Here is a 26,069-nt window from a genome sequence, read left to right as displayed (position 1 = left end):
AGTTGATGTAAGATGAAAAGAAAATGCGGGGAGAGAGGACCGAGTCTTCAGTATTCGGATTTAGATACTCCGAAGAACTATGCAAGGAAGCATAATATTTCATCTGGTCCGTAAAATGGGCAAGTATAAGTTCCATGATGTTCTAGGAATTTGTCTAATCCAAATCAAACGGGGAATATCAATGACAGATCCAAGAAGTGGGTCGTGTCTCTATGGCTTCTATATTTTTCGGCTTGCTACTCCTGCCGTTGGTTACAGCAAAGGCTCCATACGCGGAGTACATCTTAGCACCAAGCTCGCGAGACGTGACTCCAGAATCAGTTCGTCAAGTCAACGGCTCAGTTACAAACCCCGAAGCTTTGACACAATCATCCGGTGAAAGTACTACTTTTCATGGTGTTTCTTCAGTGACATATGACTTTGGGAAGAACGTCGCCGGTCTCGTCTCCGTTGACATTGGCGCGTCCTCATCCTCATCCGCCTTCATTGGGGTGACGTTTACCGAGTCCAGTCTTTGGATTAGCCACGAGGCATGTGATTCTACTGCCAATTCTGGCCTTGACACTCCGCTATGGTTCCCTGTTGGTCAGGGAGTAGGAAAATATACTCCTGACCTCCAGTACCAGCGGGGCGCCTTCCGCTACTTGACGTTAGTAAGCAACACGACTGCTACAATATCAGTTGACTCTGTCCATATAATCTTCACAGCAGCGCCGACCCAAGATCTTCAGGCATACACTGGATGGTTCCACTCGAATGACGAACTGATCAACGAGATCTGGTATGCTGGTGCTTATACAAGCCAACTATGCACTATTGATCCGAGATACGGCGATTCTTTAGTGGACCTTAGTCTCTCATCAACAGCCAATATAACATTACCACAGACAGAAGTTTGGTACAGCAACTACACAATAGCAAATGGAAGCAGTACCATCACCGACGGTGCCAAGCGTGACAGGTTGGTATGGCCTGGTGATATGGCCATTTCCCTCGAAGGCATTGCAGTCAGCACTGGAGATCTGTACAGTGTGCAAATGGGTCTAGAGTCATTGTTAGTACTGCAACAGGCTGATGGTGAGCTACCCTGGGCAGGGGTACCATTTAAATTGCCGAGCTACACATACCACCTACACAGCTTGATCGGGGTATCATACCTATACCGGTTCTCTGGAGACAAGGCCTGGCTATCTAGGTACTGGGGTCAATATATTCGCGGGATCCAGTGGGCCCTGTCTTCAGTTGACAGCTCTGGCTTGGCAAATGTGACGATCGGCAATGATTGGCTTCGGGCTGGCATGGGTGGCCATGTAAGGAACCCAGCTCTTATCTCCGTTCATTCATCTGCTGACCCAGTTAGAATATCGAAGCGAACAGTATTTTATACTTTGTGCTACAGCAGGCTCAGAACCTAGCTGAAGATCTAGGCTATACCTCCCACAATTCCAATTGGAGCGCTATCGCTGCGAAATTGAAATTAGCAGCCAATACACTCCTTTGGGACGATGCTGTTGGGCTATACAGGGATAACGAAACTGCCACACTCTACCCACAAGATGGGAATGCCTGGGCTATTAAAGCGAATATCACTTCAGACGCTCAAATTAATAAAGTTTCAAGTGCTCTCAAAGCACGCTGGGGAACTTATGGCGCACCCGCCCCAGAAGCAGGAATAACCATCTCACCATTCATCGGTGGCTTTGAGCTGCAAGCGCACTACATCGCCGGAGAAGCTCAAAGCGCATTGGATCTGATACGCTTACAGTGGGGCTTCATGCTGAATGATCCTCGAATGACTCACTCCACTTTTATTGAGGGTTACTCGACCGATGGATCGATTCACTACGCTCCATATGGCACTGTAGACTCGCGCATTTCACACGCGCATGGCTGGTCAACGGGCCCGACATTTGCGTTGACTGCCTATTCCGCAGGGATTCAGCTGATAGGAGCAGGCGGTTCTAGCTGGCTCATTGCACCGCAACCGGGAGACCTGACTTTAGTTGATAGTGGGCTGACTACTTCTCGAGGAGTGTTTTCGATCTCATACCAGCGGGACTCGGATGGATCATATCGGGAACTGTCATTCAAGACACCCTCTTCCACCATTGGGGCGGTAAAACTACCCGGTGTTAACGGTATATTGGTTTCATCAACTGGGCAACGCATTAAGTTTGTAAATAGTGTTACCGGACTTCGTGGTGGAAACTGGAAGCTGCAACTAAATTGAGTACAAAGTATTAATTTACTTCAATGGCATCTGGGGGCATGTACATTGGTAGGCTCTCATGAATATAACCTTGGAAATGTACAGTCAATCAAGATAAATCTAGGAATAAAAGCGTTTGCTGAAACGGTAAACCTACATGATTGAAGCAGATAGTCCTCTCAATTTCTCTACAAGGTTTTTATCCTTTTTCATAACGGAAGTTCAATGGAAGCATAAAAGTGGGTCGTGACAAGTGGGTCCTAGGCCGGGCCAATCAATTCTCTCATCTAGTATATGTCACAAATCAAAACAAACCATCGATTATGGAAAACTGACTCGCTGTTAATTCTAGCATTGGCGGAAGATAAACAAGGGAGAAGATTCATGATGATAGTTTATAAATTGAAATGGTAAAATCAAACCACCCAATCGAAAAAGATTCAATTTCTACGAGGCGAAAGAAGGGAAATGAGTTATGTCATTATTCAAAAGAAGACATGGATAGCTTCATTCCTCAAAAGAAAAAAGAGAATTTCTCATTTTTTTCAGATTGGAAAAGATTCGCTCATTCTCGGGTGAATCAGGAGGACTAAAGCTATGACTGTGCTTTCTCTACACCACAGTGCAGAGTCGCAGGCCTTTTGAATAGCAGCCCCTCAATCTTCATCTTCTCTTGGTTACTTTACTCGGGAATTTCTCAAATGGAGCCAGGCAGTATCAAGCCCGAGACTACTAGGGGGCGTGCGCGTATGCAGTGCCACTCAGCCATGTCACCCCGGCGAATAGTTTAGTCCAAATCATCAAATTTATGCCTACATCTCATACAATATCGACCTTTCAAGTTTAATTACCCGGCCAAGTACCTAGTAAAACCAAGGCACTTCTAACTTTTGATTTAGCACCTGTGTCACCTATTTTGTACTATTTTATCTCATGTTGTTTCTTCCATTGTATTCTGATTCCATTTTTCAACCCTTCCGAAACCACCTATACTTTCGACTGTGTGTCACTATCAGCTAATGTTCACCTCTGTTATTTAAAGATCAGTATTGGAATAGTGAGTAATTTCATGAGCACATAAAACTTTATGGGGTACTGCTTATTCGACATTAATAGTCTTTCATCTAATATATTCTAAGATCATAAAGTCAACGCATGAATGTCTTTATTCAAACGCCTAGCATCTTTGAACTGAAACATCAAAAAAACTAAATTTTCTCTCTTCTAGCAGCCCGAAATACCTTTTTGGAAGACTCAAAGGGGTTCAAGCATTTTGTCGAAGATAGAGCTAGACTTGCTAAATGGCCTTGAGACTCCCTAGTCGCGCCGACTGCACCAGATTGGACGCTCTCAAAGCTCTGGAAACATACTTGCCAAAAGAAACAGTAGTGCTGCTTGAAGAGCTTTGACAAGATGCAAGGAGATCTCCCAACCGTTCAAATTGCTGAGAACGAGGCATATATCGCACGGATCTCAGTGGTCCACGGGTAATATGCAGGTCAATTTCAGAGATAAGCAGTACATCCACATTGATATATTTAGATTTATAAACTGGGTATTGACCGCTTATTTAGCGAGATACTGATTAACACTTTCAACACATCGTCAAAGTGATAACAGGCAATCAATACGGGATGTATGCTGCAGCCCCTGCATGCTGCCAGCTGCCTATATGCAATGGAAGGTTTTGTACTTTGATATTTACTCAAGAGAGACAGCCTCGAAGACTTGAGTCTGCAGATCTCTGAGTCAAGTGATTATCTTGGTCTAACCACGTATGAAGCCTGACAAGTACATAATCTAGAGTCATTATTAGCTTTGGAATGAGGCTAAATTAAGCGCTTACTGAAACAAAGTACATATGAGCCATCTCTCGTGAATCAAATATTGAGTAGAATAGAACCAAGGAAATACCTTTTATACTGATTAATCCATGGATGATCCAAGTCTGGTCCTGATTAGAATTGAGTAAACGGTAAAGAAACAACTGGAATGGATTGGATAGTGTAACTCCAACAAACGAGGCGGAGCCGCAGAGAAAGCAAAGATGAGGCGTTCTTACATACGCCAACTCATCCCGCCTGATCGTGGGCTGTCATCATTGGTTTTCTTACTCTTAAGAACCGACTGTTTTTCAATTCACTTCATTTTCAACTTTTCCTATCTTGATCTCTTCATTGTATTTCATTTTCCTTTCTTGATTTATTCCTTCTCTCGACCCCAACTTCTTCGTCCTCTTACCAGATCTCTAGCTCTAGCTTCATCTTCGCTACCCCACCGTCCAAGCTCCATCTCCGCCATCCCCACAAAATGGCGGAACTGAATGGGGACAGCGAAACTAAACTTGAGGTTGAGCCTCAAAACAAGGTGAATGGCACCGCTCAACCCGTCTCAGAGTCAGAGGTGAAAGAGAAGGAGACCACCACCATTCCAGTCTCCGATGCAGCCAAGACGGTCGCTGCATGTAAAAAACAGCCCGATGCCAAATCAAGCAAGAAGCAGAAAAAGAACAAGAAGAAAGATGAAAGTTCAAGCGAGGAATCGTCCGAAGACTCTAGCGAAGATTCCGAGTCCGAAGAGGAGTCTGATTCCAGTTCTGACTCCGACAGAGCAGAGAAGCGCAAACGTCGTCAACGAGCCAAATCTCGTGCCAAGCGTGCTTTGAAGGATAAGAAGCATCGCAAGAAGCGCAAGGCTCGAAGCCGTAAGACTGCCGCTTCTGAATCTGAGGACCCTTCAGATGCGGAATCCTCGGATGCCGGCTCAGGCTCCGATTCGGATTCATCTATTGACGAGAAGACTATGCGGAAGATGTTGAAGAAACTGAAGTTGAAGAAGCGGGGCAAGAAAACTCGAGAGCCCGAAAAGGATGCGGAATCCGATGAGGATGCTGGCGAGAGCAAGCGTGACAAGCGATCGAAGAAAAAGAAGCCTGCGTCCAAAGTGGCCTACAAGCGAGTGGATCAGCGTATGTTTCTTTAAATACCCTAGTTTTTTTTCTTCTAATACTGACTGATTAATAGTTTGGGACAGTACAATTCACAAGTATAAAATTTCTGAAACTGTGGATGACAATGACGACGAATGGGATCAGTACATCTTCAATGTGCGCCGTCAATTCAACTGGGAGAACAAGTACCTGGACACTGTTGTGGATATCAAGAGTAAACCCCTTCGTGAGGCTCTGTCCAAGGTAATGGACGGTGTTAAGGGTGTCAGCTTGGTCGAGGACCCTGCCGTCGTGGATCCCAACATGCTATTCCTGTACCTTGAGGAGACTCGCCAGTACATGAAGGACTTGAAGCGAATTGCAAAACGGGACAAGAAGAAGAAGAACCGAAAGACCGCGGCGACCAAAGCTGCTCATCTTAAGGTTATGATCAAATACCTTGACACGGACTACGCAGACACCAAAAAGACGCTGTATCCACTCCTGGAAGCTAAGACAATCACATTTGATCTACTTTGGGCTCTCTATAAGCCAAACACCATTGCATACACCCCAACCTACGGCAATGCCGATGAACCCCGAGCCTTCAAGGTCGAGTATGCCACAAAGGAATTCTCATACACCAAAGGCACTTGGTATGATGTCGAGGGCCGCTACCTGGAATACGATGGCAAGGACTTCGGATTTGGAACTATGTCAGCCGAGGTAGAATCTTTCAAGGGAGCCCGCAAGATCACTAGTCTCAGCTGCTACCCACTGCAGTATCATCATGATGCTGATGGTCTCCACGCCAAGCTCGTAGATCGCGGCAAGCGATTCATTGCCCTGCGTGGCATGAACTACCGCTTCCACAAAGGAATGGCCTTCTACAAGAAGAAGCGCCAGGTGATTAAAGTCAATATTGAGTCGCGAATTATGGTTGATCCCAAGATCCACAGACGAATCAACCCGAACTACACCATAAGCACTGTCCGCCCTAAAGATCCTGATATCATCGACCCGCTAGATCTTAGCCTGAGTGATGATGACGATGATAGCGACGCATGCTGCGACTGCGGAGGATCTGACGAGGACTCGGACGCTGGCTCCGAACTGCCCCGGACCGTCTGGAAAGTGATGAAGGACAAAGACGGATGCGTGACGGTTGTGCAGGTCGAAGTGGACGAGAGTGGAGAAATAGTGCAGAAAGAAAACATGGACCGCATCGAAGCCGACAGCACACAGGAGCCACGCGCATTCACAGAAGAAGAACTTCTCATTGCCAGTCCCGTCGTTCTAGGCTTCGCCTTCAGCGAGAAGCTCTGGCTCGAGTTTACCATCTCCGGCGTGAGTGAAATCAAGTGGGACACGGAAGCCTTCGACTCGCTCGTGCTACCAGCCAACCAAAAGTCCATCGTAAAGGCCCTTGTCGAATCACACAGCTTCCATGCCGCCGAAAACATTGACGACGTAATCCAAGGCAAAGGCAAAGGCCTCGTGGCCGTCCTACACGGCCCGCCAGGAACAGGCAAGACGCTGACAGCTGAGGGAATCGGCGAGCTCCTCAAACGCCCAGTCTACATGGTCTCAGCCGGCGAACTAGGAACGGACTCACGAACCCTAGAGGCAAACTTGACCCAAATCCTCGAGATCGCCCACTCCTGGGGCGCAGTCCTCCTCCTCGACGAAGCAGACATATTCCTCGAAAAACGCACTATCCACGACATCCACCGCAACGCACTAGTAAGCATCTTCCTCCGGCTGCTAGAATACTTCCAGGGAATCCTCTTCCTGACCACGAACCGGGTGGAAACTTTCGACGACGCCTTCCAGTCCCGTATCCACGTTGCGCTGCGCTACGGCGATCTTACGTCAAAGGCGAAGCGCAGTATCTGGAAGATGTTCCTTGAGCGGGTTCGGGCGATTGAGAATGTCAAAATGACGACTTTCTCTGAAGCCGATTTGGATAAGCTGTCTCGCCACAACTTGAATGGTCGTCAGGTATGTAGCTTCTATCAGTTCTGTAGTTCTGTACTTATATAGACTGTACCCCTTCATGGATACATGGACTCCTGCTAACTGGTTATAGATCAAAAACTCCGTTCGCACCGCACAGGCTCTTGCTGTCAACGAGGCTGAGCCGCTTTCGATGAACCATATCAAGCGTGTGCTCGACGTTGCGGAAACCTTTGATCAGGATCTGCGTGGTGGAACTGGTTATCTTGATGCTATGCGTAGTTACACTTAGGAAGTAATGTGAAGTTGTGGTGCTCGAAATACCTCTTAGCTCAATCAAATTAAGATCAATGAGAACTTGAATGTTATGGACTAGCCTTTAAAACTGCCTAGCGACTACTCAAATAGGTTTAGGTAGCGCACGACTGCACGCGATAAGATGCATCACGGATCAAACCGGTAATAAATTATAGGCTCAATCTAAATAATACATGCCAGAACGCTTTTATAAAGCAAACCAGACAATGGAGTTGAAACAGATGTTATACATTTTACGGGTTGGCAGCAACGAAGTCAACACCCTTCTGGATGTTCTTCTTCAAGTCAACAAGGGCAGCGTCAAGCAGACCCTGCTCGTACTCGGAGATCTTGCCAACGGGGTGAATCTCCTTGACACCATCGGGGCCGAGTTCGACGCGGGAAGCGAAGAAGTCAACGCCCTGGTCCTTGTAGAGAGGGGACTCGACAAAGGTGGGCTCGATGACACCCTTCTCGCCCTGAGCAGCCTTGAGGAGAGACTCGGCAAAGCGGGCACCGGCCATAGCCATGGACAGGGTGGCGGAGCCAGCACCGTCCTTGGCCTTGACGACCTCATCACCACCGAACTGGATGCGGTTGACGAGGGCATCACGGGCCTCACCGGCAATGGAGGGGTGAGCGGACTGGGAGAGGAGGGGGACGATGGTGACACCGGAGTGACCACCGACAACGGGGACCTTCTCAACGGCGGGATCGGTCTTCTGGACCTGGGAGATGAAGCGAGAGGCGCGGACAACATCCAGGGTGGTGACACCGAATAGGCGCTTGGGGTCGTAGACGTTCTTGGACTTGTAGACCTCGGCAACGATGGGAACGGTGGAGTTCACCTTTTGAAGTTAGGAACAAGGCACATCAGGAAATGGGATGAAAGCTACGTACGGGGTTGGCGATAACAAGGACCTTGGCCTTGGGGGCAGCATCGGCAGCGGCCTTGGCAAGGTCGCGGACGATAGAGGCATTGGTGTTGAAGAGGTCATCACGGGTCATGCCGGGCTTGCGGGGAACACCAGCGGGGATGAGGATAATCTCAGCGTCCTTGAGGCAGTCAGCCAGACCGCTGGCACCGGCCTCGTAACCAGAGACAGTGCTGTTGGTGTTGATGTGGCTCAAGTCAGCAGCGACACCTAGAGAATACGTCAGCGGGCTGTGGAAGCTTAGAAAAATGGGATTTCAATTGATACGTACCGGGTCCACCACGGATATCGTAGAGAGCGAGCTCAGTAACACGGGGGTTGAGCTTGAGCAGCAGAGACAGAGGCTGGCCAATACCACCGCCGGCACCGAGAACGGCGACCTTAGAGAGCTGGAAAGGACAATTAGCGCTGGAATTGAGTGTACAGGAATAAGAGATCCTACGTCAGCAGCGGAGGCCGAGAAGGCACGCTTCTGGAAGAGCTTGATGGAGTGGCGAGCGGCAAACATGATGTCTATGTAGGATCGGTGGATGGATGAGAAGGGAAAGAGGAAGAACTTTGAACTTTGAGGGAAGTCGGAAGAGTGGAGACAACCCTTCCGACTTCATCCCTCCAGTCCCCCGGGCAAAAATAAAACAGCGCTTACTCCGGAACTCACGTCATTTTGTTAATCAAGTTGATTGGTCTATGCTGTACTTTATTGTACTTTCTTTGTACGTCATGAAAGTTATCGCCGTGCAGTAAGGATAAATTGTCAATGGCGGAACTATACGGAGTATATTGCAAATTTCAAAACGCCATCGCTGATGATCGAACAAAGGTCCAGAATTATAGATTATTAAGGTCATTCTCATCGCAAAAAGTGCAGCACAGCCCAACAAAATATAAAGAATACCACCACGCCGCCCCAGAAAATCCACTTGTCCTGTTTAGCGCGCCGCTCGACCATGCGGATAGTATCTCCGCTCATGCCGAGAGTGTTGGCAACACTATACAAACGACGTTGGGTACCTTTCAAAACCTCACGTTGTTGACCAAGGTCAGCAAGGACAGCGCGGCCACGGTCCAGAAAGTCATCGAGTTGATTATGCGTGTTTGAGAAAAATGACTGTTCGCGTAGGGCTTGGTTTTCTCGGTTATAGTCGGACGGACCAGAACCAAAGCTGAGGCCAGAAGCAGGTGCAAACGCGGATGTTTGTTGGGGAAGGTTGGACTGAGTGTAGGGGTTTTCCGGGGTGGCAGCATGATGCGGCCGCCGGCCTAAGAGTTCATTGCGGTTTGTGAAAGATTGCTAATCTCGTTAGCTAGGTAGATAGATAAAGTTGTAGAAAATACGTACAGCATCTTCTCTTTCCTTGCGCAACCGGTCGAAGAGTGTTTTGTAGTCTGCGAGCTCGGCGCGGAAGTTCTTGACTCGCTCAAAGGCCTTCTCTTGCTTCTCAGGGATTAATTCCTTCTTTGAGAGTCCCGAGTAATCATCTACTGTGCGTGATAGTGACGATAGTGACGCCGCAATTTGGCCTATCGGAGGTCGGAATCAGTATTGTTTGGGGTAACGTGCATGAGAGGGGTGGAGAAGCGGATAAACACACCTTGAAGTGCGGCCGAGGAGGTAGCTGGTGATTGGGCGAATGTGTCTAGGTCCCGACGGATCGCCGATGACTGCTTGAGAGCAGAGTTGAAGAGGGAATTCTGTCCTGATTAGCATGATCCAGTATAGACATGCTCAGACATACCATGTCGGTAGTGAACGAGGGAAGCTTTGTCGCTACCCAAAATAGATGATTCCTAGACTCAAGTATTCAAAGGATGCGCTTTGACTTGAACAGATGTCAAATGACCAGTTATGTCCTATGTGATTTGAGTAAAGGTGGAAGTTTAGCTTCAAACATCTGGCCTTCGCGCTGAGTGGGCCGTTGACCGCCTTCGTCGACAGTATTACCCACTACGTCATGGCCTCTACTTCATAGTCTCTACTTCACTTACGAAAGAGCATTGAAAATGAAGGTCCAGTTACAAGTACAGCCAGTTGATAGTAATGAATAAGTCCAGTTGTGGAAGTCACTAATTCAGGCCTGAAACCCCATTTCCCAACACGCCGAATGCAATCAAGAGCAGGGATGGTATATGAACAAAGGAAAAGCAACAGATCACATATCATATCGAACAATAGCGCACTTATTTTTTGGGGTACTTGTTCTGCAGGAACCATCTAAAATGCAGGTTAGTGATGAATAATCTGTAGCCTCAAAACGATACTTACTTGCTAACAAAGTAGTCTGCAACACCAAAGGCACCCACAGCACCAGACACCACTCCAACCAACTCCCAGGAGAGCTTGCCCTGAGCATGCTTGTGGTAGGCACCGAATCCAAGTCCAGCAGCCACGAGTGTGGTAATGACAGCATTACCGATGTACACTGGGTTATCGGAGTTGGCACGGAAACTACTCTTCTCCTTGCTAGCCTTAGACTTCTTCTCCGCCTCCTCAGCGGCACGCTTGGCCTCCTCCTCGAGTCTTTCGGCCTGGGTGGTGGTTTTGACATCCTGGTTCAGGAAATCGGAGTCAACAACGGTCACTTTGGGAGAGTCGACATCGATCAGAGAAGAGGTGCTCTCAGAAGGATCCTTGTAAACACCTCCTACGGAAGGAGCAGCACTAAAATATGGATTAATAGTTACTCATGTCGCGGTATTTATTTTGTAGCTTACGCCTGTTCGATTTTGTTAGCGGTTAAATCAATCTGAGGCGCGTGTTGTACTTACTTCCTCCGGGGTCTGCTGGGGACCCTTGGCGGCAACATCGGCATAAGACATGGTGAGGAGATTAATTTGGAAGAGGAGAGTCGGAGGGAATAGAGAAGGGAATTAAGATGAAGATGAAAAGAGGAAGAGAAGGGGAATTACGGGAAACGGAATACCAAGGAACCTTGTAACCTTGGAAGCTTGTGACATCACGTCATTGATTTGGGTGGAGCCACCAATACTTATCCCTGTCTATACATCTAAATTCTTAATTTCTACATCTTTGAATCATCTGTAATATTGAATACACTTACATTATACTAAAAACGCCAGCTTTGTGGTGATCAAGACCCTCCTTATGTACTCTAAGCCACATGCCCTAGAAATGGCTGTCCGCCACTGACGTGAGTCCGTCCGAACTCCCCACTTTCTGATGATCACGAGACACCAGGTTATCTTTATCAATCTCGCCCATTATAAAAGAACCGCGACACTGAAGTCTGCTAGGGTCTAGGCTTTCGTGATTCTCAACTTATATGAGCCTATATTTGACATCAGAGAAATCCATCAAAGAACTTCCCAATTGCCTCATAGCCGTCAACATCTAGAACCGCCGAAACGTCTGCAACTATCAGCCCTCAAGTTTCTGATTAACAGAAAAATCACTTAACTTAGTCTGGTCGAGTCTTCTCCAGCTCTCTGAGTCAGCCAGATCTCCCACAAAGGCCATGATACGCCATCGGCCATCAGACTTGAGTGAAGTCACGAACTACAAGGCTTTGAGTCACAGAAGCGAACGACCTGCGCACTATGAAGTTGCATACCGACCATGACATTACACGCGAGCGTTGAGTCGAGAGAGGTGGTGATGAGAGAATCGTCATATTTCGCTGTGGGTGCAACAGTATATTTGCCCAATTTGATCAAGCCTTCTTGAAATTCAGCGGGGTGGTATTTGCTCCAGAAGAAAAGCGCTTAGAGAAGTAGCGATCAAGGTTGATCAGATCAATGGCCATCGTCTTTCTCTCAAGCACATAAGTCTCGACAATCTAGCATGAGCCTGTTCATTGAGTATCTCACCGAGCTTCCACCTAATATTGTACCCATCCTGCAAACTGACATTCATATCTTGGCCAGCCTTAGGCGAGTGAGTATGGCACACATTGCCATATAAAAAAACTCGATGGTTTTTGTGGAAATGGTCCGCATATCGCTGACCGATCGAATACGCAGACCACCAGATCGTCTTGGCGAAGGCGGAAGATGTTCTGCGCCTGGTGCTGCAAATTCTCCAGGATGGCTTCTTTTGGGATCATTCTCTGAGCAAGCTCAATAAAGAAGCAAGTTGAATTGTTGCCATCGCTCTCGCGAGGAATAATGAGAAAATTACCGCCTTGAAACGAGCCGTAGATTTCTTTTGGAAATCGGGGAAGTCGGTCTATAGGATCATGTCTATGACGCCCCAGACTGCACTGCTGCTGTCTCCCAATACCTTGAAGCCGATGGGATGGCATTACGAACAACACTATGAGCACCATCACAAGCCTGTTCAAGCATTAGACGATCATCCAAAAAATACCTGAAGCTGGAAAACCTACCAATGTATATTTAGCAGCGAACGTTTCAGCCTTTCAGTTTTTCTCAGCCGTCACAGGATAAGCGTCAAGATCTGCTGCAGCACCATCAACCTTGACATCGGTAACATTACCTAGGTATACCCGTAATCAATCTCTTGATGATTAAATCTACGCATTAACTCAATAAGCAGACCATTCATGCACACCTTGTTCAAAACAACATGAGACTGATGAGAAATAACAGGTTGAGCATCCGTAATTCTTCCAGACCGTTTAATACCCCCAATACCATCATTCACCAAGAAAACTACTTCTAGAACGTGATATGATTCACGTAGCAGCTCCCCTACGATACCGGTTGCTGCGCTGAGACTGGCTGATCCATTGCCGCAAATTAGGACGTCGACTTTCTCCATTTCTTGACCTCGGGATTTCGTCAAAGTTTCAAAATGTTTCAATTTTCAATGTCTGACCTTGGAATATTGTGTGGTATGAGTGGATCTAGCTAATATATATCGAGTAAAAATTAGTAGGATGTGGATCTAACCGCAAGGCTGGAACAATGGTATTGGGATTCAGAAATACTAGGTGATGCTACCTATAGAATCAAGTGAAAACAATGCAAACTCCAAGGTTGGGATGGATGTGCAGTTGGTCATTGCCGCGTGTTCTTCCCGTGTCGAGTACCGTAACTCACCATGCGGAGAAGAGATGGATTAGATTTATTGAAATTGCGGGGAAGAAGTTTAGAAGCTTGCCCAGGTGGAACGTTCCAAGGTTGATTACCTAGATATCCATACTTCGGGAGTTTTAACTATGAATTCTTCAATGTTGAATCCATGGATGCTATCAAAGTTCTAACCTTGGAATTTTTGACTATTTAAATACGTCGGTGACCTCCCTCAATTTTCTTCCAATTTACTCAGCTAGACACTCCCGAAGTCTCATTTTTCCTTTCCCTTTCACTGTAGTGACCACCGGATTGTAAGGTTAGCAGGCATCCATCTGGTGCCCAGGTGGAGATTCATGCCAATTCAACATCGAGCACTAAATACGCCCCGAAAGTAGATATCTTCATTAATGGCTCTATTTTCTATATTACTGACAGAGGCTGCACAAGGAAATGGATTGAAGTTGCTAAAACCAAACAAAATGGGACCGATGCTAGTCTAAATAATCGGGAAAAAGACGTTTTAATACAGATTACAGAGTTGAGCAGTCGGCAGAGAAATGCGCTAGTGCTGTCACTATTGTTTCTTCTACAGCAAAAGCTCGAGCGGGTTCTCAACAACCTGCTTCAGCTCACGGATCCACTCACCACCAACGGCACCGTCCACAACCTTGTGGTCGAAGCTGCCGGTGACAATGATCTGGTCGTCCCACTCAGTGATGGTGCCCTCCTCGGTCTCGACGGGGACAGCGACCTTGCGGATGGTGCCGACGGCCAGGATACCGGCCTGAGGAGGATTGATGACGGCAGTGAAGCGCTCAACGGCGGGGTTCATGCCCAAGTTGCTGATGGTGAAGGTACCGCCCTGGTACTCCTCAGGCTTAAGCTTGTTCTCCTTAGCGCGCTTGCCGAGCTCGCGGATCTGGTTGGAGATGCTGGAAAGACCAAGACCCTGGACGTTCTTGACAACAGGGGTGATCAGGCCAGTGGGGGTGGCGACGGCAACGCTGATGTCGGCGGTGCTGTGCTGGCGAATGACGGTCTGGCCGTCAACCTCGAGCCAGCTGGAGTTGACCTGGGGAACCTTGAGAAGAGCAGCAGCGCAGGCCTTGACGAGGAAGTCGTTGACAGACAACTTGTACTTGCCGCCGGAGGAGGCGTTCAGGGCCTGGCGCAGCTTCTGGAGCTTGGTCACAGACAGGGTGGTGGACACGAAGTAGTGGGGGTTGTCGGCCAGGGACTGCTTGAGGCGGCTGGCAATGACCTTGCGCATAGAGCTGGCGGGAATGTCCTCGTAGGTAGGGGCAGCAGCAGAAGCGGTCGGCTGGTACTTCTCGACATCCTCCTTGGTGATCTGGCCACCGCGACCAGTACCCTTCAGGGCCTTGATGGGGACACCCTTCTCCAGAGCAAGGGCCTTGGCGGCGGGGCTGATGGCAGCCTCGCGGTCCAAGCTGGGCTGGAGGTGGTCGCTGGTGTCTTCGGGCTCATAGGCCTCAGAGGTCTCAGCGGCCGGGGCTGGAGTAGCGGCCTTCTTGGGCTCCTCTTCCTTCTGGTGCTGAACATCCTGCTCGCCACCGGCATCGGAGAGGCTGAAGGACTCGAAAGCAGAAACATCGGCATCGGTATCAACGAGGACGGCAATGGGCTGAAAAGGGATGTTAGTTTGGAAAGTCCGGGGAAATTCTTGGGAAATCTCTTACAGCGCCAACGGGGACATCCTTCTCGCCAGTCTCGATCAGAACCTTAGCGAGGATACCCTCCTCTTGGAACTCAAAGTCCATTTGTGCCTTATCGGTCTCGATCTCAACAAGGACATCACCGGGCTGGAGACTGTCACCAGCCTTCTTGTTCCAAGCACCAATACCTCCTGCCAACATAGTCGGGGACAGTGCAGGCATAGTAATGAGGGTATGAGGGGGGAAAGCTGCACATTCAATGTTGGTTAGAAGGATAGACGTGGGCGAAATGGGATCAATTGGGCCATACACTTGGAGGCATAGAAGCGGGAGATCGCAGAGATCGCGGGCAATTGAGACCTGCGCAGAAGAAATCCGTCAGCGTCAATTCTAGGATGTAGATTGCTGCAATGAGCTCGACATAGTTGTGACGTACTTAATCACCTCTTGGAACTTATAGGAGACCTGAGGGCGGCGCATAGGGGCGGCGCCTCGCGCCATGAGCATGGCACTCGGGGTGCGCATCCGGACAGCGGCAGCAACCATCTTGGCTATAACTGGCGACAAATAAATGTAGCTGAAGAAACCTCAGATAAAAAAAAAGAGATTCAAGGTGTTCCGGCGCCCGAAAAAGAGTGGAGAGCCTTGGATGGTAGAGTTGGGGGAGAAGAGTTATCTTTACAAGAAATTCCGTTGAGCTACCGTCCGGTGAACCAGCGAGGGTAACTTATGTAATCACTAATGCCTTAGAATTGTCAGGCATTCAGTATAAATAACCAGAGCAGTACGGAGGACTCAGCGCTTACTCAGGCTATTATTCTTAAAGCTGTATATCTGGGCACAAAAATTTACCATGAAGTTTTAGTTCTCATCATCCCTTTTTCCTACAGATTTTCTAAACAATTTCGGGGCTCTTAGGGATGTGTGTACAGAGTAGGGAAATAAACTACTAAAATTTTAAGCAATGATCTGGCAACTTGATTTGGTCTCCTTTCATTTTATTCTACAAATAGCAAGCTATGGCATTTCAATGTCTACCTAGGCGTCCTCTTTGCGTATCCGTATTTGTCATGTCGTTGGTATGTTATGCAGCTCATGTATAATTAAACCCCGTGATTGACCCCATAGGCGGTGAGCAGCCCCATCCGCTCTAGTGACTAGCGTCTCATTCCAAACACGTAATACCTAATCCCGCACTGGCTTTTACCTGGCGTTCAATGCTTATTGTTTGACTAGATTGCTCCGTCTGGAGTCTCTCTGACAATGGTGGACGTGGATACAGGCTCTGAGCAGCCAGAACACCAAATGACCGAAATCGAGAAACCCCCCGTCGATACAACAGAAGCTCCCGCAGTTCTGACGTCTGACCCGTCAACACTGCAGGAGACGGAATGGCACGAAGTGAATCATCAAGAGGGTCAAGAAGACCAACAAGAAGAACCAGATGTAGAAACCAAAGAAGATGAGGACGAAAAGCCCGAGATTCCACCAAAGGATACAGAGGACGAAAACATCGAGCCAGAACAACAAATCGTTAATCCACCACCGGAGATCCACGAACCAACACCTTCTGTGGACGATGCTTCAAACCCTCGAATCCGATCTGACTCAAGGTCTACAACCGCTACATTTGCGACACAGCGGGGTGGTACAGTGAGCTCGACCGTATTCATCGTGACCGCCCTTGATGCTATCGCTTCATCGCGGGAGGCCCGGAGAAGCAAAGAACTCGAAGGTGCCGTTCAAGTTGCCCTGAAAAGTGTCAAGCAACCTGAGCACCAAGCAATTGACCCTGAACTTATCTTCTACCCTCTTCACTTGGCAAGCAAAACGTTGAGTGTTCCGCTGCAGGTCACTGCATTGGACTGCATTGGCAAATTAATATCATATTCCTATTTCGCGTTCCCATCCTCCGAGTCGCAAAACGAGTCCAACCCCGTACAAACACCCCTGATCGAGCGCGCCATCGATGCGATCTGCGACTGTTTCGAGAACGAAGCCACCCCCAATGAGATCCAGCAACAAATCATCAAATCATTGCTGGCAGCGGTTCTGAATGACAAAATAGTGGTTCATGGAGCTGGTCTCCTGAAAGCCGTCCGTCAAATCTACAACATCTTTATTTACTCCAAATCCAGTCAGAACCAGATGATTGCCCAGGGATCTCTCACTCAGATGGTGAGCACGGTTTTCGATCGAGTTCGAGTCCGGTTGGACCTGAAGGAACTTCGCAATCGTGAGATTGACCAGTCTAGTGCGGGCTTGGATTCGCTGGGGAGTGACCACGGACCATTCTCCGAATCCGCTTCGGTATCTCTAGCAGACCAGCCTTTCGCCAAGGAGCCCGGTCATGAGAAGCTCACCCTGCAGAGCTTTGAGTCTTCCAAGGAAGTGACCACTGTCAACGATAATGCGCCGACCACAGTCACCCGTGCCAAGCTTGCGCGATCGCGGTCAACTGTCGGGATTCCCGAGGATAGGGAAGATGACAGCTCAACAGAAGAAGACGTGGACGAGATCTATGTTAAGGACGCGTTCTTAGTCTTCCGAGCACTGTGCAAGCTCAGTCACAAGGTCCTGGCTCATGAACAGCAGCAGGACATCAAGTCCCAAAACATGCGCTCGAAAGTGCTTTCGCTACACCTCATACACTATCTCATCAACAACCACATCAACACCTTTACATCCCATAGTGCGTCTATCAGGAACAGCTCAGCCAGCACCGAAGGAATGACACTGCTTCAAGCTGTACGGCCACACCTTTGTCTCAGCCTTAGTCGAAACGGCTCCAGTGCGGTCTCCCATGTGTTCAAGGTCTGCTGTGAGATCTTCTGGCTAATGCTGACATACATGAGAGTGATGATGAAGAAAGAGCTTGAAGTATTCTTCAAGGAAATTTATCTAGCTATCCTCGAAAAAAGGGCCGCTCCTTCGTTCCAAAAGCAGTATTTTATGGAAATCTTGGAGAGGCTGGGTGGCGATCCTCGTGCATTGGTCGAAATCTATCTCAACTACGATTGTGACCGTACCGCATTGGAGAACATCTTCCAAAATGTGATTGAACAGCTTTCGCGGTACGCTAGTTTGCCAGCTGTGGCATCCGCCTCGCAGCAGCACCATTATCAAGAAAACCACGTCAAGTTGTCCAGTGTTAATGCTGAATGGTACCGTCGTGGAACACTGCCTCCATCTCTCACCAGCACCAATATTTCTCCTCCACCCCCGCCAGCAGTGCCAGTCATCCCAGCGGATTACATTTTAAAACAACAGGCTCTGGAATCTCTTGTGGAGATGCTACGGTCACTTGATAGCTGGGCTTCGCAGCGTCATGACGACCAGCCGGCTCCAAGTCCAGCTGTCCTATCTAAATCAATAGACAACTCCCGCGAGTCCATCGACACCAATATTCTCATTTCACCACGTCCTGAACTGGCCGAAGGTAGTCCCACTGGCCAATCTACGCCCGTGCCCGATGATGACCCCAACGAGATCGAAAAGGTTAAGCAGCGAAAAATTGCTCTCATGAATGCCATTCAGCAATTCAATTTCAAGCCTAAGCGTGGTATCAAGTTGTTCCTCTCGGAGGGTTTCATTCGTTCGGATTCACCTGAGGACATTGCTGCCTTTTTGCTCCGCAATGACCGTCTCGATAAGTCGATGCTGGGTGAGTATCTAGGCGAGGGTAATACCGAAAATATTGCAATCATGCATTCGTTTGTCGACAAGATGGAATTCGCCAAGAGACGCTTCGTCGATGCTCTGCGAGAATTTCTACAGCACTTCCGTCTCCCTGGAGAGGCCCAAAAGATTGATCGTTTCATGCTGAAGTTCGCCGAACGATATACAGATCAAAACCCCAATGCATTTGCAAATGCAGACACAGCCTATGTACTTGCCTACTCTGTTATCATGCTGAACACTGATCAGCATAGTACCAAACTCAAGGGACGACGCATGACCAAGGAAGATTTCGTTAAGAATAACCGAGGCATCAACGACAATCAGGACCTGCCAGCCGAGTACCTCGAAGCTATTTATGATGAGATCGGCAGTAATGAGATTGTTCTCGACACTGAGCGGGAACATGCTGCAAACATCGGTATTCAGACATCTGCTCCTGCTGGGCTAGCTAGTCGGGCTGGCCAAGTATTTGCAACCGTGGGCCGAGACATTCAGGGAGAGAAATATGCACAGGCTTCAGAAGAAATGGCCAACAAGACGGAGCAGCTGTACCGCTCTCTCATACGTGCTCAGCGCAAGACAGCTGTTCGAGATGCACTTTCTCGCTTCATTCCTGCTACATCTGCCCAGCATGTTGGATCCATGTTTAATGTCACTTGGATGTCCTTTTTGTCCGGACTTTCAGCACCTATGCAGGATACTCAGAACCTTGAGACTATCCGTATGTGTATGGAGGGTCTCAAATTGGCAATTCGGATCAGCTGCGCCTTTGACCTTGAGACTCCGCGAGTCGCTTTTGTGACTGCGTTGGCCAAGTTTACCAATCTAGGAAATGTGCGGGAAATGATGCCCAAGAACGTTGAAGCATTGAAGGCACTACTTGATGTTGCCCTCAGTGAAGGCAATCACTTGCATACCTCATGGCGCGAGATTTTGACGTGTGTCAGTCAATTGGATCGGCTGCAGTTGCTTACTGATGGTGTCGACGAAAACTCTCTGCCTGATGTTTCGCGGGCGCCCTCCACCCTCGACAGCCCTCGCAAGTCAATGCAGAGTACCCGCAGCAAAACTCGTACGCGCTCAGTCAATGGCATTAACTCTTTCCGCATAGAGGTCGCTATTGAGAGTCGCTCAGCAGATATGGTTCGTGGTGTTGATCGAATCTTCACCAACACAGCCAATCTATCGCCTGACGCCATCATCGATTTTGTGCGCGCCTTGAGCGACGTCAGTTGGCAGGAGATCCAATCTTCGGGACACACCGACTCCCCACGCACTTACAGTCTGCAGAAGCTGGTTGAGATCAGTTACTACAACATGACCCGTGTCAGGATTGAGTGGTCAAAGATTTGGGAGGTGTTGGGTCAACATTTCAACCAGGTTGGCTGCCATTCTAACACTCACGTTGTTTTCTTTGCATTGGATTCTTTGAGACAATTGTCCATGCGGTTTATCGAGATGGGGGAACTTCCTGGTTTCAAATTTCAGAAAGATTTCCTCAAGCCCTTTGAGCATGTCATGGCAAACAGCACATCTGCTACTGTTAAGGATATGATTCTTCGCTGTTTAATCCAGATGATTCAAGCTCGTGGCGACAACATCCGATCTGGATGGAAGACAATGTTTGGTGTCTTCACAGTTGCGGCCCGAGAACCCTACGAAGGAATTGTGAATATGGCTTTCGACCACGTTACGCAAGTCTACAATACCCGATTTGGCATTGTGATTACTCAAGGAGCCTTTGCGGATTTGATCATCTGTTTGACCGAATTTTCCAAGAATTCCAAATTCCAAAAGAAATCACTGCAGGCCATCGAGACTCTCAAGTCGACGGTCGTAAAAATGCTACGTACCCCAGAATGTCCATTATTTCATCGTGGTAATCCTGCACATAGCTTCCAGGGCGAAGGAACCAACTTGGCCAAGCAGCTTACTCGCCAGTCACAAGAAGAGCAGTTCTGGTACCCTATTCTGATCGCTTTCCAAGATGTCCTTATGACTGGTGATGATCTTGAAGTCCGGTCTCGGTAGGTCGCCATCCATCTCTTTATTTTTAGGCTTTCAACTAACACGATATTTCTAGTGCACTGACATATCTCTTCGAAACTCTTATTCGTCACGGTGGCGACTTCCCACGCGATTTCTGGGATGTGCTTTGGCGACAGCTCCTTTGCCCGATCTTTGTGGTTCTGCAGTCCAAGTCAGAAATGTCCAAGGTTCCCAACCATGAAGATCTTTCTGTCTGGCTATCAACCACCATGATTCAGGCGATGCGAAACATGATTACTCTCTTTACCCACTACTTCGATGCGCTGGAGTACATGCTCGGTCGCTTCCTGGAGCTACTTACTTTGTGTATCTGTCAAGAAAACGACACAATCGCCCGAATCGGTAGCAACTGTCTCCAACAGCTGATTTTGCAAAATGTCTCCAAGTTCCGAGAGGAGCATTGGCAGCAGATCGTCCGTGCTTTTGTCGAGCTCTTCAGCAAGACTACAGCGTACGAACTGTTCACAGCGGCAGCATCAATGACAAAAATGACAGAAACACCCACTAATGGGGAGGCTCAGTATGAAGCTGCAGCAGAAATTCCAGACTCCTTGCAGTCCAATGGATCTCAGAGTGCTGTCTCGCTCCAGGATGAGACAGATCCACCTCAAACGGAAGCACGCGCTGAGCTTGAGGATTACCGGCCGCATATAGAATCGCAGCAGCAACCCGCGGCGGTCACTGTGACACGGCGTCGCTTCTTCAATCGTATCATCACGAACTGTGTTCTGCAGCTACTCATGATCGAAACGGTCCACGAGCTCTTCTCCAACGACAATGTCTACGCACAGATTCCCAGTCAACTCCTTCTTCGACTGATGGGCTTGCTTAAGAAGAGCTATCAATTCGCCAAGAAGTTCAACGACGACAAAGATCTGCGCATGCGACTCTGGCGTCAGGGATTCATGAAGCAACCCCCCAACCTGCTAAAACAGGAGAGTGGCAGTGCTGCCACTTACGTGCACATTCTCTTCCGCATGTTCCACGACGAGCGTGAGGAGAGAAAGAGTAGCCGTGCCGAGACTGAGGCAGCTCTCATCCCCCTCTGTGCCGATATCATCCGCAGCTTTGTCCGCCTTGATGAGGAGACCCAGCATCGTAATATCGTGGCCTGGCAACCGGTGGTGGTGGATGTCATTGACAGCTACAATAATTTTCCCCAAGATGCCTTCGAAAAGCATATTGAAACATTCTACCCTCTAGGAGTTGAACTCCTGAGTCGTGATCTCAATTCAGAAATCCGTGTTGCTTTACAAGGTCTTCTACGCCGCGTCGGTGAAGTCCGATTGGGTGTAGCCTCGGATAATTCACTGGACGATCCCATCAGCCCTCGCAGCTCTGTGTCACAGGTGCAGTCGAGACGAGATAGTGCTAAGTGATTGTTTTTCCTTCTATCTTGTGACATACGGGTGATCCAGGCGTTATTATATTTTGTCTAAACACCTATATTGTTTTTCTAGCCTCGTCGAAAGTTCCCTCAGTTTACTGTATGCATTGTGTTGGTCTTTAGAGATGCATAGTTGTTTTGATAGGAAGTTTTTCTCTCTCCATTTTATCTCTTCATTTAGTTCTTCACTTGTAGAAGCTCCGTTCGTACTTCTAAAAGCGATGGAACGTCCGCTGGTTGGTAATGAGCCAGTAACCCGTTCATATCTTGTTCGGTCATTTCCACAAGGTCATCCAAGCTCCATTGCTCACACACAACAGACATCCTGGTAATTTGTGAGCTTTTCTGTACAATATACTGTCAAGCCTCATGGCCGAGTGCTGGGTACTTACCATTTCATTCTCTTCGGGCCTTCTTCCACCTTGGGAGCTACTTCACGCAGCTTCTTCCGTAGTTTTCCCACATTCACAATCGCAGCACCCATATTACTCGGAAGAGTTTCAGCAATCTTCTTTCGTACGATACTGGCCAGCTTCGGCCCATTGCCATTAGTGCTGACCATAATCTGCAGCGGACCATCGCGGTGCACACTTCCGAAATAGAAGTCGCACTCGGGTGGCACATCTGCGATATTCGCAGCAATGCGCCGCTCTTTGCAGAGCTTCCAGACTTGTGATGATGCCTCCGGGTCGTCAATGGCGCAGAGCACCATATCCGCATTGTCGAGGTCGCATGGTTCGAAATTGCGGTTAATGTGAGTGACTTGCTTCTCGGCGACTCGGTAGGCTACTTCTTCGTTCAGTCCACTAGCTGGACAGACGATAGTTACTATGGCGTCGGCGTTGAGAACATGTACGATCCGTCCTGCGGCGACCTGCATTTCCCCCAAAATTGGATTAGCTTCATCGGAAATTATATATCGGAGTGTATCATAGGTATGAGCATACCTCGCCACCTCCAACCACTAAGACATTCTTATTTTTGATCTGCCAGGCCAAGATCAATGAACCTCCTCCTTGAATTTCAGGAAACTTGGTCATTCTGAGAATAAATTTGTGGTGAAGTGGTTGAGTAGGTAACAGAATGCGTTTGAAGGACGTGGGGCCTTCGGTGGCCCACAAAAACCTCCCTCCCGCGCGACTTTTTTTCTTCCTTTTTTTCCTCCATTTTTCTTCTCCCTCTTCAATTTTTTCATCTGGGCAGCCATGCGGGGTGTGCAAATCTTCTCGGGCACGTCCCACCCTGGCCTCACAGACACCATCTGTGAACGGCTAGGAACATCACCAGCTAAAGCAGACCTCGGTAAATTTGCTAATGGCGAGACTAGCGTCAACATCGGCGTCTCAGTGCGAAACCAAGATGTCTACATTGTGCAGAGTGGAAGCAGCAAGATCAATGACAGTGTGATGGAGCTTCTCATTATGATCTCGGCGTGCAAGGGAGGCTCTGCCAAGTCGATTACTGGTATGTTACTGGTGTCAAAGAGCAAAAAAAAGAGTAGCTTCACTGACAATCTCTATAGCGGTTATGCCGTATGCTACCCGTCTTGTTTCTTGAACCAACCACGGTGGATGCTGACGCAGACACGAGATACTTTCCCTATTCCCGTCAATCAAAGAAGAAAAGTCATCGGGGTGCCATTACGGCCCGCATGCTTGCCAATTTGCTATCCGTTGCTGGCGTCGATCATGTCATTACGATGGATTTGCACGTGAGTATCTCTACGTGGATTATCTGCTTCTAATCTGATTTTGATCGGCACAACAGGCGTCCCAGATGCAGGGCTTTTTCGGCAAACCTGTCGACAACCTGTTCGCTGAACCGTTTATCGCTCGCTGGATCCGAATGAACGTGGCAGGATGGAAGGGTGCTGTGGTGGTGAGCAAGAATGCTGGCGGTACTAAGCGGGTCACCTCGCTGGCCGACAACCTGAAGCTTAACTTTGGTATTGTAACGACCGATCGCCGCCGTCCAAAGGTTCCAGTGACTATATCTGATAGCTCTGTTTTCTTCGATGGCGAGAATGAGGAGCCTCGACCTAACCGCCGACTTTTCGAGCTGCACCTGCAGCGACACCGGTCCACTTCCCTTATCCCAGAGGAGACCGAGCCAGAGCCCGAGAACCTGCGCCCTGAGACTCCTCCGGCCGCCCGTCGTCCCTCGGAGCTGGAAGCAGCATACGAGTATAGCGATGTCCGGGTGCAAGATGTGATCACCGGTCGTCTAATCCAGGGCCAGCTGGTTGACGATGATTACGTCGGATCAGACTTGGGTGGTGCCAGCACCCCAGGTAGTGCCGCTGGTGATCACATCGAGGTACCGGACGCCATGATGAATTCCATTATCTCCACCACCTCGTCCGCACCTCCTGATCATGCTCTGGGCGGCTCATTTGACGCTACCGAGTCTGATGACGAGGGTAGTATTGCTGGACCCGAACATGAGAAAACCATTACGCTGGTCGGTGAGGTTCGCGACCGCCCTGTGTTTATCGTGGATGACATGATCGACAAGAGTGGTTCTTGGATCGCCGCTGCCGAGACAGCCGTGAAGCGTGGAGGAGCTCGCAAGATCTACTGTATCGCCACTCACGGTCTCTTCGGAGCTGATTCCCTTGATCAGATGGAGGCATGCTCTTCAATTGATTATATTGTCGTTACTAACACCTTCCCGATCCCGCCGTCATTGCTCGCCCGTTCCAAGAAGTTGATTATCATTGATGTCTCATCCTTGCTATCAGAGAGCATTCGGCGGCACCACTATGGAGAGAGGTCAGTTTTCTCCAGTTCTCCAGTTCTTCCTTTCTTTATCATACTAACATCTCCACAGCGTCTCCGCTCTTTTCCAACTTAACGATTGAAATAATGAAGGTCCAGGGTTGGCGTTGATTTGATTTACAGGCTTCAAGTCTGTTATGATACCTACTTTTCTACGAAATGAAGAACCATTCGAAGCAGTGACCGCTTGTCGCGGTTCCACACGTAGTTTGTTCGTTTTCTCTGCTTTTTTTTCTTTTGTTCTCTTTGTCTCTTTTTTTTTTTTTTTTTTTTTTTTCTTTTTTCCACCCAACGATGCAGTCCACACTGGGTTCTGCAGGGGCATCTTGTTATCCACGAGGTGTTCTTAACGGAGCGTTGGCAGAGCAAACAAACCCGGGTTTGAGATTATCCTATCCAATTTTGCATCTAGCAAACTTGGAGCGGAGACTCACAACCCGACGAGAAATGAAGACACTGGTTTTCGTGGAAACACTTGGCGGTGAAACCCGTGTCGGATACTATTCTCGTACATTCATGATAGCAAACATTTCCCATAGTCGACTTATCAATATATTCGTTCACCGATTCTTTCTGTTCCCTCAACGGCCAATGCGGCTCCCCTATATTCCTTGAAGATTGCAATCGAGTCTAGACTCGGGATGTTGTCTCAGTGAACCTTGGAATTGACATGTCGACTATAATGGAATCCTTTTCAAAAGGAATTAGTCATGAGACAGGTTTCCTGAATTGATATCAATCAACTCAACCAGGACCTCGGGATGTTAGTTTCAAACATGGCGATCTAAACTATTAGTTTCGGTGTGTCCATATCAGAAATTTATTTGTTCATGTTCCTGGGTTGTTTTACCTGTTTATTTTGGGGAAGTGGAGTAGAGAAAAGAGAAAATGAATAGAATAAACTAATCTAAAATAATTTGTTGTAGGCAAGTTTCCGTTACGAGTAGTACAGACTATACCTGAGTAGTGAGTGCTACAAAACGTTTTCAATGGAGTCAAGTAGTGACACAGTGTTACTCCATGACAATAGCTATAACCATTGCAAGGTTCTAAGGCTGAAAGGTCAGGTTGAATATCATTGTTTGGATAAACAATTGGCCTGCAGAAGGGATCTATTAAAAGTAGACTCGTCACTTGTGGCATGAAAAGGAACTTTACCCGATATATACGGAATACCA

The 26,069-nt window shown here is 48.3% G+C and overlaps 8 protein-coding genes across 8 annotated transcripts; 4 read left to right on the top strand and 4 right to left on the bottom strand.

Moving 5' to 3' along the window:
* Window positions 1–212: 212 nt before the first annotated feature.
* On the top strand, window positions 213–2,230 carry N7495_009071 (putative alpha-L-rhamnosidase A; the record flags this gene model as incomplete). The annotated part of the gene is made up of 2 exons (XM_057211722.1): window positions 213–1,310; window positions 1,361–2,230. 2 exons carry the CDS (start codon window positions 213–215, stop codon window positions 2,228–2,230), a joined length of 1,968 nt encoding a protein of 655 aa, XP_057061265.1.
* A 2,289-nt stretch (window positions 2,231–4,519) lies between these two features.
* N7495_009070 (ATP-binding protein) lies at window positions 4,520–7,386 on the top strand (the record flags this gene model as incomplete). The annotated part of the gene is made up of 3 exons (XM_057211721.1): window positions 4,520–5,177; window positions 5,233–7,139; window positions 7,228–7,386. The coding sequence occupies 3 exons, from the start codon at window positions 4,520–4,522 to the stop codon at window positions 7,384–7,386; spliced, it is 2,724 nt and encodes a 907-aa protein (XP_057061264.1).
* Window positions 7,387–7,645: 259 nt separating this feature from the next.
* Window positions 7,646–11,143, bottom strand: N7495_009069 (Malate dehydrogenase mitochondrial; the record flags this gene model as incomplete). The annotated part of the gene is made up of 11 exons (XM_057211720.1): window positions 7,646–8,239; window positions 8,292–8,536; window positions 8,598–8,715; window positions 8,769–8,882; window positions 9,222–9,617; window positions 9,666–9,847; window positions 9,919–10,018; window positions 10,063–10,114; window positions 10,590–10,985; window positions 11,039–11,040; window positions 11,093–11,143. The coding sequence occupies 11 exons, from the start codon at window positions 11,141–11,143 to the stop codon at window positions 7,646–7,648; spliced, it is 2,250 nt and encodes a 749-aa protein (XP_057061263.1).
* Window positions 11,144–11,994: 851 nt separating this feature from the next.
* On the bottom strand, window positions 11,995–12,585 carry N7495_009068 (uncharacterized protein; the record flags this gene model as incomplete). Its single annotated transcript, XM_057211719.1, has 2 exons — window positions 11,995–12,120; window positions 12,307–12,585. 2 exons carry the CDS (start codon window positions 12,583–12,585, stop codon window positions 11,995–11,997), a joined length of 405 nt encoding a protein of 134 aa, XP_057061262.1.
* Window positions 12,586–13,907: 1,322 nt separating this feature from the next.
* N7495_009067 (putative pyruvate dehydrogenase complex, dihydrolipoamide acetyltransferase component) lies at window positions 13,908–15,543 on the bottom strand (the record flags this gene model as incomplete). Its single annotated transcript, XM_057211718.1, has 4 exons — window positions 13,908–14,966; window positions 15,022–15,245; window positions 15,308–15,357; window positions 15,434–15,543. The coding sequence occupies 4 exons, from the start codon at window positions 15,541–15,543 to the stop codon at window positions 13,908–13,910; spliced, it is 1,443 nt and encodes a 480-aa protein (XP_057061261.1).
* A 717-nt stretch (window positions 15,544–16,260) lies between these two features.
* Window positions 16,261–22,106, top strand: N7495_009066 (Arf family guanine nucleotide exchange factor SEC7; the record flags this gene model as incomplete). The annotated part of the gene is made up of 2 exons (XM_057211717.1): window positions 16,261–20,705; window positions 20,762–22,106. The coding sequence occupies 2 exons, from the start codon at window positions 16,261–16,263 to the stop codon at window positions 22,104–22,106; spliced, it is 5,790 nt and encodes a 1,929-aa protein (XP_057061260.1).
* Window positions 22,107–22,291: 185 nt separating this feature from the next.
* Window positions 22,292–23,154, bottom strand: N7495_009065 (bifunctional precorrin-2 dehydrogenase/sirohydrochlorin ferrochelatase MET8; the record flags this gene model as incomplete). The annotated part of the gene is made up of 3 exons (XM_057211716.1): window positions 22,292–22,439; window positions 22,507–22,988; window positions 23,062–23,154. The coding sequence occupies 3 exons, from the start codon at window positions 23,152–23,154 to the stop codon at window positions 22,292–22,294; spliced, it is 723 nt and encodes a 240-aa protein (XP_057061259.1).
* Window positions 23,155–23,319: 165 nt separating this feature from the next.
* On the top strand, window positions 23,320–24,974 carry N7495_009064 (ribose phosphate diphosphokinase subunit PRS1; the record flags this gene model as incomplete). Its single annotated transcript, XM_057211715.1, has 5 exons — window positions 23,320–23,578; window positions 23,637–23,646; window positions 23,705–23,825; window positions 23,882–24,885; window positions 24,944–24,974. The coding sequence occupies 5 exons, from the start codon at window positions 23,320–23,322 to the stop codon at window positions 24,972–24,974; spliced, it is 1,425 nt and encodes a 474-aa protein (XP_057061258.1).
* Window positions 24,975–26,069: the final 1,095 nt, after the last annotated feature.

Source organism: Penicillium taxi, assembly GCF_028828555.1.
Source record: "Penicillium taxi strain IBT 34144 chromosome Unknown utg000005l_segment0_segment0, whole genome shotgun sequence".
NCBI lineage: Eukaryota > Fungi > Ascomycota > Eurotiomycetes > Eurotiales > Aspergillaceae > Penicillium > Penicillium taxi.
The sequence above is the reverse complement of the archived record's forward strand: the minus strand, read 5'-3'. Positions and strand labels throughout refer to the sequence as shown.